This window comes from Haliotis cracherodii, unplaced genomic scaffold (genome assembly GCF_022045235.1).
Source record: "Haliotis cracherodii isolate W230 unplaced genomic scaffold, xgHalCrac1.p SCAF_33, whole genome shotgun sequence".
NCBI lineage: Eukaryota > Metazoa > Mollusca > Gastropoda > Lepetellida > Haliotidae > Haliotis > Haliotis cracherodii.
This window is the reverse complement of record NW_027266290.1, coordinates 3,236,407-3,250,416: the sequence shown is the minus strand read 5'-3', so window position 1 is coordinate 3,250,416 and position 14,010 is coordinate 3,236,407. Positions and strand designations below refer to the sequence as shown.

General features: G+C 40.7%; 1 protein-coding gene across 1 annotated transcript; it reads left to right on the top strand.

The window, feature by feature from the left end:
* The first annotated feature begins 1,481 nt into the window (after nucleotides 1-1,481).
* LOC139477394 (NACHT, LRR and PYD domains-containing protein 13-like) lies at nucleotides 1,482-13,778 on the top strand. Its single transcript, XM_071259957.1, has 5 exons — nucleotides 1,482-1,576; nucleotides 6,047-6,769; nucleotides 7,271-7,582; nucleotides 8,853-8,994; nucleotides 9,862-13,778. Exons 1-5 carry the CDS (start codon nucleotides 1,573-1,575, stop codon nucleotides 12,062-12,064), a joined length of 3,384 nt encoding a protein of 1,127 aa, XP_071116058.1. The 5' UTR covers nucleotides 1,482-1,572; the 3' UTR covers nucleotides 12,065-13,778.
* The last annotated feature ends 232 nt before the right edge of the window (nucleotides 13,779-14,010 follow it).

Sequence of the window (14,010 nt, the reverse complement as noted above, 5' to 3'; positions counted from 1 at the left end):
TTTTCGAATACATGTGAATTATGAAACTACAAGATAACGCTAAGTTAAGTTGAAATTTATATTTCTCTTTTTCAGGGAGTAAATGCGTGCATAGCTTTCCTGAACACGGTAATCCCCCATTTTCAACTTTTTGTCAATCAATTAAATATACATCGTTATACGAACTGGAGTGTGTGCTGCATGCAATCGGGTTAGTTCAAAACTGTTGTTAAATGGGTTTGGATCCCTGTAATCTTGAGGACTCTGCACTGCGTATGAAGAATCTTGATAAGTAGCGTTTCCTTCAAGACGACAATAGTGAAAAATATTTATCTCAACAACTTCGATTTAGTTATTTTTCTCCGCAGTCTCCTACTCGGTTAACTCTTTCGGTTCCAAATGAAATTCGCGGGCATGGAATTCTCACTAACGCCCGAAAAACTGAAAACGAATGATGTTTATTTCCAAAGACAATTTTAGTGTTTAAGTGTTTGGATAGAGCATAGAAGGAATGTTCATTCCAACCCTTCCGTTGGCTTAGTGGCCGTTTCTTTGCCAAGAGCAGAAATCGAAGAATGTTCCAGATGTGGCTTCCCATGGACTTTTCTGTGTAGGGTAATTTGTATAGTGACTGTATTTGTCTAGCATCGTCTCTATAGTGTCAGTATTTTTCTTTCCTAGGATAGTCTGTATCGTGTCTGTATGTAGTCTAGGATAGTCTGCATCCTGTCTGTATGCTGTCTTGGATATTCTGTGTCTATATGTTGTCTAAGATTTATTGTCTCGACTTTATTATGCCAGCGCCCTCTGCAGATTTGATCCACCAGCGAAACAATACCATATGACGTCAGCCTAGAAACAGGCAATAGCAACTCTCCGTGATCTATCATCTGTACACGCAATGTTGTTGAATAAGCCCATAATTGTTACGAGTTTCTCTTCACGGGCGAGTAATACATAACTCAAATACTTTTCAAAACATCTGAAACCAAACTCATCCACTCTGAAGGAAATGATAGTTTGGAGACTGAACCAAGTCTATATTGACGTCGTTAGCGATACGTGTTTGATACCAAAGTTTCCAAGACAAAGGTTCAATCGCTGGAAATCTTTATTCGATTTCCACCCTCGGACAAAAGCACGCGTGCATGAATATAACACTGCTTACAGTCGAGTCTCACTGCAAAGTTATGATTTACACACAGTGTAAATAGTCGTAAATTGGAGACGCCTCCTTTACACCATATTACCTCTGCAAGCACGGATCACGTTCTCTAAACATTAACGCGGCTTTATACGTCTTTTCTTACAAGTGTTATCAAGCTTTTTGAAACTACTTAAACCGCCATTTTATGGTAACGAATTTGTGACCACCATATTTCATAGAGTATTTGCTTTGGACACAAGGCGAGTCCGCTTTTCATATCAGGGAGGTTTTGTTGGGCGGTTAAAGCGAGACACAATCACGTCAATAATACGGGCATTTGAGGCCGCCCCCTCATAGCGTTCAGGTGTGCGGTCGATTGGGGTAGATTACCTCGTCTTCCTTGCGTTAACTCGTCACTGTGAATTGTATCACCGCTATACAGAATCATGGGTGAGTAATTTGTTTTGTAACAAACTGCCGCTAATCACATAATGTTTAATTTAATTCACGCTTAATCGTGTAGTGGATGGAATGACGGTTATAACGAAACATTGATACCATGGATTACCATTAATAATTCAGATTTGTGTGCTACTGTTTTGGTTGAATAAGAGTATGGCTTTATTTCTGTGAACGGGTCTTTAACAGGTATTCATGTTATTACTGTAAATGTCTTTGGTAACATTTAACACAATAACAAACGATTAGTCATGTCTTGATTGTGCCAGTATTGAACCCCCCGGGGTTTATTCGTGAATATTTAAGGGTATAGTAATATATCAAATTTTCAGAAATATGACTGAAACAAAATTGATATGTTTCAGAGAAGAGTTTGTTGGCAAGTTGTATATTAGTACTCAAATGGTAGAAATATTGTGAGAGATCAGCATATGGCTTTTGAATGCAGTTTGATTTTGAATCATATATACAGCCTCTCTGCAACTTTTGATATCTGTTGAGTGTAAGATGAGTTGAGTGTAACGCCGCTTTGAGAGTGTGGGTGGTATGGTTTACCCCGATTTTAGCAATATTCCAGCAATATCACCGTGGAGATACCAGAACAGGGCTAACGCCGCCTTGATCAGTTATCAGTTATCGTTAAAAAGTATATCGTATTCGACGTAATAAGCGCCCCGCTCTAATAAGCGCCACGGCGATATTTGCTAATATATTGGCTAGTGAACAATCCCAATTAGCACCCTTCCGATTGATCAATGTATACAGGACTTAATTACGGGCAGTTAAATTCTAGAAACATATATTTGTCGTGTATAATACGCACAGACTTTTCATTTGTATCATTTCAGGCTGTCAGCATAAACCACGAAATTTACGATCTCTCAACTCTTTCACCAAAATTATATTCCAATAAGAGCCCCCTATTTTTAATTTTGAGAGCGCCCTGGGCGCTTATTACGTCGAATACGGTATCACATTTCATTTAAAAACGTGTTAATGCTACCATTTACTATTCATACATGCAGTAATAGCATAACACTTTCAGTCTCTCCTCGGATGCTTACAATACATGTTAATGTAATACGATATCGAGTTCTGTGAACGTACAGGCTTAATGCACGACGCAGCGCAGCTAACATGGAATTTTGTCTGACCATGCATAAGCATAATAGTATTGTTCGTTGTCCTATGTGTAACTGTTAACGTGTTTATGTATGGAAGTCGGGTTGGGCAACAAATCACGCTGTGGCCGACCCATCACCCCAGTGTTTTCATGTTGCCAGGGCCACACAGTACAGAGCTTAAGCAACTGATATCTGTTTCAAGTGCCGCCCCATAGGGTTGGTGTTCTCCACGTATGTTGTCGTCCATATCTTCACAGCCGTGTGCTTTCTCTGATTCATGTGCACCAATACCGTACAGCCTTCATCGCACATCGCGGTCCCTTTAACATCATTATCTCACCATATCCTCTATAGTGGAACCTAAGTCGTCCACGGAAATGACTGGTAATTAATTTCAAGCACATGTTCAGCAAACCATGCTTGTCGTAAAAGGCGACAATGCTTGTCGTAAGAGGCGACTAACGGGATCGGGTGGTCAGGCTCGTTGACCTGGTTGATGCATGTCATCGTATCCCAATTGCGTAGCTCGATGCTCATCTCATCTCATCTATCTGGAATATTGCTAAGCGCGGCGTGAAACAACAAACAAACAAACAAATCTGAAGACAAGTTTTTAGTCACGATAGTTATACTATCATCGTGTTTTTGTCCCATCTCAACCACAAAATGACACAAAGTAATTTACTGTTAAACATCATTACCTCTTGGGACTATCAAATGTGTGTCGAGATATGGAAATTTCGACATATACTGAGTATCGATATTAGGCCAGTGTGTCGGTTAAGATTCAATAACTCTCTAAAGTTAAAAGATATTTAGAGATAATGGAATTCGATTTGTCATTTTTCTGTATTTTTCATTGTCTGCCCCACCGCCACTATTGACTCCGTGGTAACGACAAAAGAACAACCCAAACTTAACCAAAACATATCTTAAGTTCCCCATGCTGCCATACAGTGGTAATGGGTCATTACCGCATCTGGCTTATTGTTTGACATCACGCACAGCTGTATCGTCGTAAATTATGGACTTGACACAATCATAGTGACACCAATTATTGGATTTGTTTGTAGTAAACCAACAGCACGACTATTTGTTGTTCTGTTTATCGCCGCACTCAGCAATTTTTCTGCTTTATGACGGCGGACTGTAAAAATTCGAGTAAGACCAGACAAACTAATGATCGATATTATGACAATGTCCCACGCCGTCTTGTACGAAGACACCCAATCAACCTAGCCAACGATCATGACCCTCTGATCAAATCCGTCGCTTCTCACGACTATCGTAAGTTATTTGGAAAAGCTACAGTATCCCGAGAACCCTCGGCAACAACTGAATTATCTCTGCCCCTCTCGCCCACAGACACCCTTCACCCCATGTTTCAAGTCCTGCACTAACAATTGATTACCTTACCAGCCAGACCTCCTTCAACCAATACCCCTCCAATCACTTTACAATATAAATGAGTCACAGAGCTCATCCACTACCCTCAACCCTGGAACTCCACTTGTCTGTGTGAAATATGAGACGGGTATCCAGACATCGCCTTAACGTCGACCCTTTCTATAATACCTATGAGTGAAGACTGATCTCCGAGACAAGGTATTTCACAGATACGTCATCCGACGTCCCATACGCGGATTATGTGGCGTTCCGCGTGTTACAATATACTCTGCACAGTCGTGAGCCTGGGACACATGAGCTCGTAGTCTTCATGGCAGCATTACACTGTCCTCTCACTCACGTTATCAGTGTATCTATATATGGAACTCTACTTTATATATAGGAAGGAGGACTTCGTGTTGTTTGTCACTGAAGGGTCATGGTGGCCAAGATAAAGTGTTATGATATTAAGGCTCTATTCACAGTTAAAATAGCCAGAGGTATACCGCATCAATATTCAGTTTGTAATTGAAAACACTATTCTGTAGCCCCTAGGTGTGCAGATGTAAATATGCATTCCACTGAATTATTATCATAATCGAGGAAAGCATAGCCTGCAGACATGAAGTTTTAGTAGTTTCTAGGACATAATGAAATAGCAATTGATAGTTCTGATTATGTTTCGTAATGGTTGGTTGGTTGGTTTGTTGTTTAACGCCGCACTCAGTACTATTCCAGCTATATCACCGCGGTAAATAGACAGACAATCAGTGACAATCCAGTGATTAATACCATGAGCATCGATCCACGCAATCGGGATCGATGACATGCATCAACCAAGTCAGCGTGCATGACCACCCGATCCCGTTAGTCGCCTCTTACGACAAGCATATCATCACAGAGTGATACTGATTCAAAGACAATACTCATGATATAGTCGGAAGCTTACAATGGAATCTGCTTCAAGAAGAAATTTCTGATGATCATGGAAAAGATTTTGTCGCTTTTATTTATACAATTCCCAGCTTCCCTTACCTTAACCCCAACATTCATATGATCGAGTATATGCTCACAGGGTTCTTCTCAAGTTTAGACCTCTGTAGGACAAACATTAATCGTACTGTTGCCCTTGAGGGATGTTCGTAAATGCACACACACACATCATTACATTGTATCGGGATTGCCTCACATATTCCAAGCTGGAAGAATAACATGTTACTTGACATTTACAATCAACATGCATGATTGCCACTCTGTCAGTTCCCACCAGGGTAATACAGTGTAAATAATGAACTTCTGTGGTTTCGTGGAATAAATGATGAAATGACGGCCGATAGTGTATATATCCCCGGGCCATAGAAATGAGATCATTTCTAACCGCGATGTTGCTGAGTAGCTGCGTGTGTTGGTAATAGACATTTTGTTGTTAATTGGATTATACTTCGACAAGTTGATATGAGCTCATAGTACCGTATTCTTCCCAGAATAACTCACTCGTTTAACAATGTAAACGACGCAAACATTATCTATTATTTCGAGAAATCGAGAAATACATTAGCTCAGCTTATTGCAACAATGCGTGAAAAGACAATCGTTGCAAGAACTGAGGAGTTAATAATTAGATACTTTGACAATGATTTGGAAAATTCATCAGAAGTCGTTCCATGACGCCATGACTGACGCTTCATCATGAGCACAGGTATAGTGCTGACAAATCTGGGTTTCGAACATTAGGATTCTGGCATACCCGAGGGACGTAACTCCGCAAATTCAATTAGGCGACCACCCGTGTCAAGTTTTAGAACAACTTTGGACAACCAGCTGGACATGAATATATTTATAATGAAATCTTTCAGTCTCAGGGAAATGCTTCGAATGCTGCAATGCTAACTCACTATGAATTAAAACAAAACACATTAACTCACTCCCAGATGTGTGATTATATCTGCAGCTACAGAGGCCAGTATGGATGCTTCCGCCAAGAGTGCCCACTATCTGCTCACAGCCAATGAGAGGGAATACCTGGCCAAGCTGTGTTGGCTGCTACACGACGCTGGCACACATGCATTGCGTGTGACGTTCGACACCATTCACCCACCGCTCGTCCTCAAGGAACATCTTAGCCAAACCCATGTCAAGACAATGCTTACAAAACTGCACCAACAGAAGGCCCTGACCGACAAACACTGGAAGACACTGTATCCCATAAAGAAGAGAGGCGTTACCTCACAAAGGTATGACAGTCGGCTTCTAGCCATTCTTCTGCAGACAGTATGTCATCTTTGTCCCCCCTACCCCCATGGATGGAACGCTTTACCCCTTGGAACAGACAGCAGTCTGAGTGCAGATGTGGTACGGCTGTCCATCCTGTTCCAGCAGATCGGGAGTCTGGGCGGCGTCAGGGACGAGGAGTATCCAGTGCTGTGGAAACAGATCGGGGAGGTCCTGTTACGACTTGGAGGCCCTCCAGCTAGAATAAAGATCCAGAGAATTGATAACGAGAGTGTTCCTCCAGATCTTCAGAACCATTACATACAGCTGATTAAAGATATATGGACACTGGATGAGAAGGGGATGTTCAGTGCAAACCTGGAGGCTCTTTCACGTCACAGTCAGACATCATCAAAATCTCCTAAGAAAAAAGGTTCGCGGGTGAAGAAAAAGGAAGATGAAGGTAGCGTAAACAGATATGATGTTCCTACTTAAAGTAATATACTAGTTATAGAAAGAAAGTCCACTTCTTGAAACTATGATAACTACAATATTTTAGGCAGTCATTTTCTCGATACATTTGCTATGTCCCTGGAATCGCCTTAAATTGTAAGGGATTAACCATTTCATATTCGCGAATTTTGTATTGCGACGAGAGATTGTTTCAGCTGCATCTTCAGAACCAGATATCTTTTAATCAATCCTAGCCTTAATTTATAAAAAAATAACATCTTGGAACAATATATTTTTTCGAGGGTAAAATTGCTATTGTTTCAACAGTTTAATGCATAATTTAGGTTTTAAAGCATTTTCTGGAAGAATTATTTTTTTCGATAAAATCCCAGGCCCCCGAATATCAAATGTTCCGTCCCTAAGTTGATCGTATAACGAAAAAGGTACTTGTTGTACTTAATGTTTGGAGATACATGTTTGACAACAATCTCTCTCAATCTATCATATGCAGGTATACCCCCTGAAGACAAGCATGTCATTATGAAAGTGTACAAGACTCTTGTCGACAGCATAATTGCCGAGGACATCATGGACCGTCTGCAGCAAGGGCAGATAATAAAGATCAGTGACAGACAAGAGATTATGGCTCTCAGCAAAAACCAGGAGAGAATGCAGCTGATTCTTGACAAGATCCTGGCTTCCAGAGTGAACTATGCCTTTAAACTGCTCTGTGATGCTCTGAAATTCAAATACCCGAAGGAATATGAAATGGTTATGAAGACGAGGAAGGCCACTTATAAACAAGGCATTGTTGAGACTGTCGGTAAGGCTTTACTTTATGGTAATTATGAGTGAGTGAATAGGTTAGGTTTGGTTTTTAACAGTAATCCAGTTATATCACGGTGTGGCAGCTTGATGTGGGGGATAGCCCGAAGTGATGGACGTCATGGGCGTTTAACACTTGTGTGAAACCCATGAACGTGGGTATGGTGCTGACAAGCTTAGAAAAACACAATCAGGGCGAATGTGAGATTCGAATCACGCGATCATATGTGACCCACCAGGAGTAAAGGGACCTTATGGTTGCTAGGATATAAGTGTTCTATGAGGTCATAAGGCTTTTGACGTCAGTGAACATACTCATGCGTGATGTCATGTATCTCTGTAATAAATATGAATTGAAGCTTGTGAATAATATTTTTGTGTTCAGAGGATGCTGTAAAAAATGTGTTTTTTCACCCATCAGGTCCCTTCTCTTATTGTTGGTCACATATGATTCTTGCACGCCTACAGGGTGAAATTACACGGGCCAACCGGGCCAACACTCGGTAACAGTGAATCTGTATAAGCATCCACATACACGTAAAATAGAGTTTTAAAGAGTGAGTGAGTTGTGTTTAAGGCCGCTTTTAACATTATTCCAGTTCTATCACGGCGTGAAAGCTTAATGTGGGATGAAAGCCCGAAGTGATGCAGGTCTCAGGCGTTTACCACTTTGTGAAACCCACGAGCACGGACATGGTGCTGATAAACCTAGAAACATATTCGGGGCAAACCGGGATTCAAACTCACAAACATAGGTGTCGGGCGTGCCCAAAGGGACGTTACTCTGCACATCGAATCGCGGCGCCTTAGACGACTAGGCCACCCGTGCCCCCAGTTTTAAAGAAGCTTAAAGTATATGTATTGCTATTCCAGCTTTTGTTGCACTATGAAATGGCCATGCATTATGAATCACACAACATATGGTGCATCTAACTGATACAATGACATTGAATTGTCTACTCATCTACTGATGTTACTTATACAATACATTATCCAAGTCTGTATCCAACATTACTTCACTCAATCACTATTATTGCAGCAGATATGCGTGATAATAATATCTGTGCTTCTTGCTAGCTACACTGTGGTTATCAACAAGAAACTATTGTGGACCTTTAACACAATGTATTTGTGACATAGGTACATGTATTACGTTTAATATATCATGGTTACAATATTCATATCTAGCTCATCCGAGGCAGTTAACCTTTCTAATACTCCTTTCTAGATGTGAAGCCTAATAAATAATGACAGTATTGATGTTGTAGACCTGGTGAGCGTGTGCCAGGAGGCTCTCTCTGCCATGTACAAACTGGCCTTCTCCCGCTGTACACCATTGCCATGGATGGAGTCACTGCATATGAGTGTCCGGGACTTCTATACTCCGGTTGATATTGTCGACAGTGATGGGTGAGTGTCCTCTCACGTTGAAGAATTCACACTTTCTATTGTTGGTATGACCATGGCTAAATGTTTCTCGAAAACACTTTACGAAATATTAATATACATAAAGCGACAAAACCCTTTCCATAGCCAATAGAAATCTCTGCATAAAGCAGAGTCGATTGTACGATTCCGACTATATCATGAACATGTGTTTATGACTCACTATCAAATAGTAATGATACCAGGTGTTGGGTGTTACCTGCCCAACCGGTGGCACCCGTTAAAAACACATGCAAAGACAATTTAATTGCACACCAGTGACCTAAAAAACAACAACACGTGAACATGGTACAAGTCAAAATAGGGAATTGCATCGGACATATTTTTTTCTCACTGATGCGTCCAATTTGGAACGGCCTACCATAAAAAATCCTTTTGAAAGCTTTACTGGGGCCTTGAATGTTGTAACCTTGATCAAACAAGAAACCCTACAAAATAGAGCCTGGATAAACATCCTAAATTTTACCGTTGGGAAAATTGTTTTCAATGTCCATTGTAGCCCTTTATTCATTAAAGGTTTGTCATGAGTGAATAATTCCTATATGTTCTCAGTAAAAAATGAAGTGTTTATTATTTCAGAAGAATATTTGTTTGTTTGTCTGTTGTATAACGCCACACTCGGCAATATTCTAACTACATGACGGAGTTCTGTAAATAAAGAGCCTGGACCAGGCAATCCAGTGACTGACATCATGAGCAACGATCTACGTAATTTGGATATCACCTTCGTTGATGATAATTAGTTTTGAATGTGGCACTAATACGCTTCCATACCATGTAAGTAAGAATGCTAATTATAGAAGTGACCATAACTGTGTTTTCAATCTACAGGAAGAAACAACACTTGAGTGATATATTTCCCACCCAGAACAAATCGGGAAAGGGAAAAAGAATTGTTCTAGAAGGAGCTCCTGGGATTGGGCAGACAACTCTTGCAACGATGCTTACACACATGTGGGCCAACCAGAAGAACTACTTCAAGGTAAAATACGAATTTCTGGTTCACATTGATGCGCATGCAATTGGGGAAGATTTCCAAGACTCAGTCTACAAACAGGTCCTGCCAGAGAACACAAAACTGTCAGTCCAGGAGTTTTGGTCTTTGCTTGAAGCTAACGCAAGGGATGTTGTGTTCCTGATTGACGGATTTGATGAGGATGTGCCAAGTCCTGATCTTAAACAAATAATTCAAGGGTCAAAGATGAAGCTCTCTTCCGTGGTTCTGTTTGTTCATCCTGAAATCCACGTCCATCGATATGTTACTGCAGATGCCAAACTGTTCAACATTGGCTTGAACTCTGGTAATGTCTCAAGGTGTCTGAAGACGTATGGATACTTAATGGAAATGACTGCGGAGCAATGTGATGAACTACTGGAGATGGCACAAAACAAGGAATGGACATTCAGACATTTGCTATCCTCACCTTTCATTTGCCTAGCCACTATTATGGTGTATAAAATTTGCAAGGAACGCGATATTGTCAGCATATCTACCACAACGGAATTGTTTGAACTCTTTGGTGAGGCTATGGCGAAAGATTTCTGTGGAAGACAAAATATTGATGTTGTTGGAACGGAGTTTCCTGATGAAGTTCTGAAAACCATTGGTCAGTTGCAACAACTTGCCTTTGCTGCTGTTTGTGGCAAAAGGAGGATCTTCACAGATGGCCAGTTGATCCACGAAAGCCAAAACATCCTGATGACCAAATTTGGCGTCCTTGTCAAAAATGGACTCAACAATTGTTGGAAAATGACATGTTCTCTGCTGGCAGATTTCCTCACCGCTCGGTACCTGGCAGACATGCCAATGGGGGATCTAAGCGAGATCATTGCAGAGCAGAAACTACTCAGTCGAGTATCTTATGCCAATATGATCTCTTTCCTGTGTGGCTTGTTCAGGAACGACCATGACACTCCAACTCTAGGGAATATCTTCACAGAATTAAAAACCCACAACATAAAACAAACAAGAGCGTTGAACAGAACAGGGCATGGAAAACCAGTTGATGGGGAAACGTCCACTACAAGTCACCTGACATCTGGTTATGTGACTGACTACTATCATAGTCTTCAAGGTCTTTCGGAGAGCGAGTGTCGAGACGATGTTTTGACACAAGTTGTGGAATCCATGCCAAGCCATTTGATCATCCGGAGAGATGGAACAATCCCTCACACATGTGTACACGGTCTCAGTGCTGTTCTTATTAATGAATCGGTGAACATCACACACATTGAAATCAACCTTCTTCCAGTGTACATGTTGCAACCAGATATCTACTTAACACTTGCAGAAACAATCGGAAACAGTCCTCATGTAAGACGATTAAGGGTATTGTGGTATGGGCTTGAATTGATGGCAAAGTTCCTCTCAATCGCAACTCGTAATGCACAAAGTCTACAGTCGTTGCAGATTGAAGACTGCTCAAAGAAGGTATGTACGCAGGTGACAGCAGAAACGTGGGCTGACCTCCAACAGTTTTGCAGCAAGCTGGAAAACATAAAGAAATTCATTTTCCTGAACTGCAAGATGGCGTCTGTTGTCTGCCATGTTCTTCATCATCTGCCTGAGACACTGGAGGAGATTGACTTTGCCGGGTGCGCCATGAACCCAATCTGTGCCGGCGAGGTTGCCACAAAGATTGAGCACTCCAAAAAGCTTAAGAGGCTGAATCTGAGCAGCACAAGGCTAGAGAGCTCTGACATCAAGGCTCTAACAAAAGGTGTAAAACTGGGCGAATCCTTGGAGGAGCTGAATCTTGGTGGCACGCGTCTCGACAGATCAGGTGTGGTGGCCCTGGCGGAGTCCATCCGTATGTCAAACACTCTCCAGTGTCTGGATCTCAGCAACTCGGAGCTGACAACTGAGCTGTGTAGGATATTAGCAGGAGGTATTGCAGATTCACGAACATTGACCAAACTGGTGGTTTCGTATGCAAGGATGACTTCAGAGGGTCGCCTTTTCATCTCACAGGCCAAGGAATCTGCGTTACAGATTGTCGGGTTGAAAACATTAAAATATATCAGCCCTGTGTAACTTCAACGCTTGACATTTCAATCATTTGCTTGGTTAATGAATGGCTACAGGTTTGGAGATTCCTGAAACCTCATCAAGAACCTTAAGACAGTGTAACGTCATGGTCCTGGAATATCCATTAACAAAACTACTCAGTAATATTGACAATCCACATGTCTCGAACGACTGATTACGTAATGAATTGCCATTATTCCATGTTGTAAATTAAAGCTCAGAAGGCCATGAAGTAAACTCAAACCTCAGAAAACTTTAAAGCCATGTGACAGTATTTGGTATTTTATCAAAATGTCTCCTTTCCATGTAATGTCTTCTGGGTACATGCAAAGATTATCTTTTATATGTTTCATTGTTAATTGTCTATTATGATGCCACTTGGTGCCAGTTTACCATCATTGCCTCATTACAGGGAATCCTCCCTTCCACTGGAAGCAGTTCATAAGTTTGATGTGCCATAAACATCTTACTTCTTACTTTGGGGTCGCTATATGGCCGAAATAATGCCGATACGGCCGTTAAATGTGAAACTCACTCTCTCTAAAGGTTGTGATTGGAGCAGGAGAAGGGCGGGGATATATGTACAAGTTGCCAACTGAAAAAAAAAGAATTTCAGGGAATTTACAGTTTCAGTTTCAGCCAATATAATCCAATATATGTTTATACGAGATCACCACCATAGGCACAGCGAGATGAAACAGAAGAAAGATCGTTGAAAAACCTTTGGTGCGTTGGTATGGCTCTACACCTTGTTGTTATTTACGTTGGTAACGTGTGCATTGGAACACTAAGTTGTATTCTTTCTGTATTAAAATGTCAGCATTTTAACAATTACGTTGTGGAGCGGATGTGGGTATGTCTAAAAATTAAGGAATACATGTAGTTCTTTTATAGAAACATATAACTTTTGAACTGCTTACACACAGCATGACAAAACCATAGTCTATATGTAGCTAGCAACATATTCTTTGTTTCTCTGGCCGCACAGCGGTTTTCTTAATGTGTACGTTAGATTTCAGCAGATCTTATGATTTCAACCGAGAAGAATAATTTCATGTTAACACCAGAATTGAAAAAGAACCATAATCAATATTACGAATTTAATAAGGATGTCAACCCGTCACGTATATTTTTGTTAAAAGTGATGAGAAAAGGGTACTTTAAGGTACTGTGCGAAACTGATCAAAACGGAAACAGGGATACCATGCATAACAAAGAAAACTCTGTTCCTCCATATTAGGAGCGAGTGGTTAAAGCGTTCGCTCGTCACGCCGAAAACCCAGGTTCGATTCCCAACATGGGTACAATGTGTGAAGCCCTTTGCTGGTGTTCCCCGCCGTGATATTGCTGGAATATTGCTAAAAGCGGCTTGAAACCATACTCACTTTCTCATTTCTCCATATTAGCTATTTTGCGATCAAAGGATACACAGTTATGTTATTATAAGCACATTTGGAGTAAAACGATATGATTCTATTTTTGACTTAGACTGAATTTGAACAAAGACCCAATTTGAGACGTTAATAGTCTTTACAATACATGTATAATTCCTGGCAACACAAAATTGAAGAACCTGTTTCAAAGGATGTGCATAATGTACAACGTCCGTCCAATAATGTATTTATTATTATTTACATTAGTTAGTTATATATTTTTTATCAATGTATATGTTTACATCTGTTCTTATGTTAACGGATAAAATCTACTATTATTTTCCTAATTTCGTTTTCTTGTTTCGATGCAATAATTATGAGCCTCGGCGTGTTTTAGATGAATAAGAAAGTTAGAGACATCATTCGAAGTTCATCCATAACCCATGAATACAGTGGCCACTATGAGGCGTAATTGTTATGTTTAACCAACGAATGATGGCCTTGTCCCAGCACAAAGGAAATTGAATGTCTGAATTTCCACTATGGAGAGTTGGATATAGTATGCATTTTCATGTATAC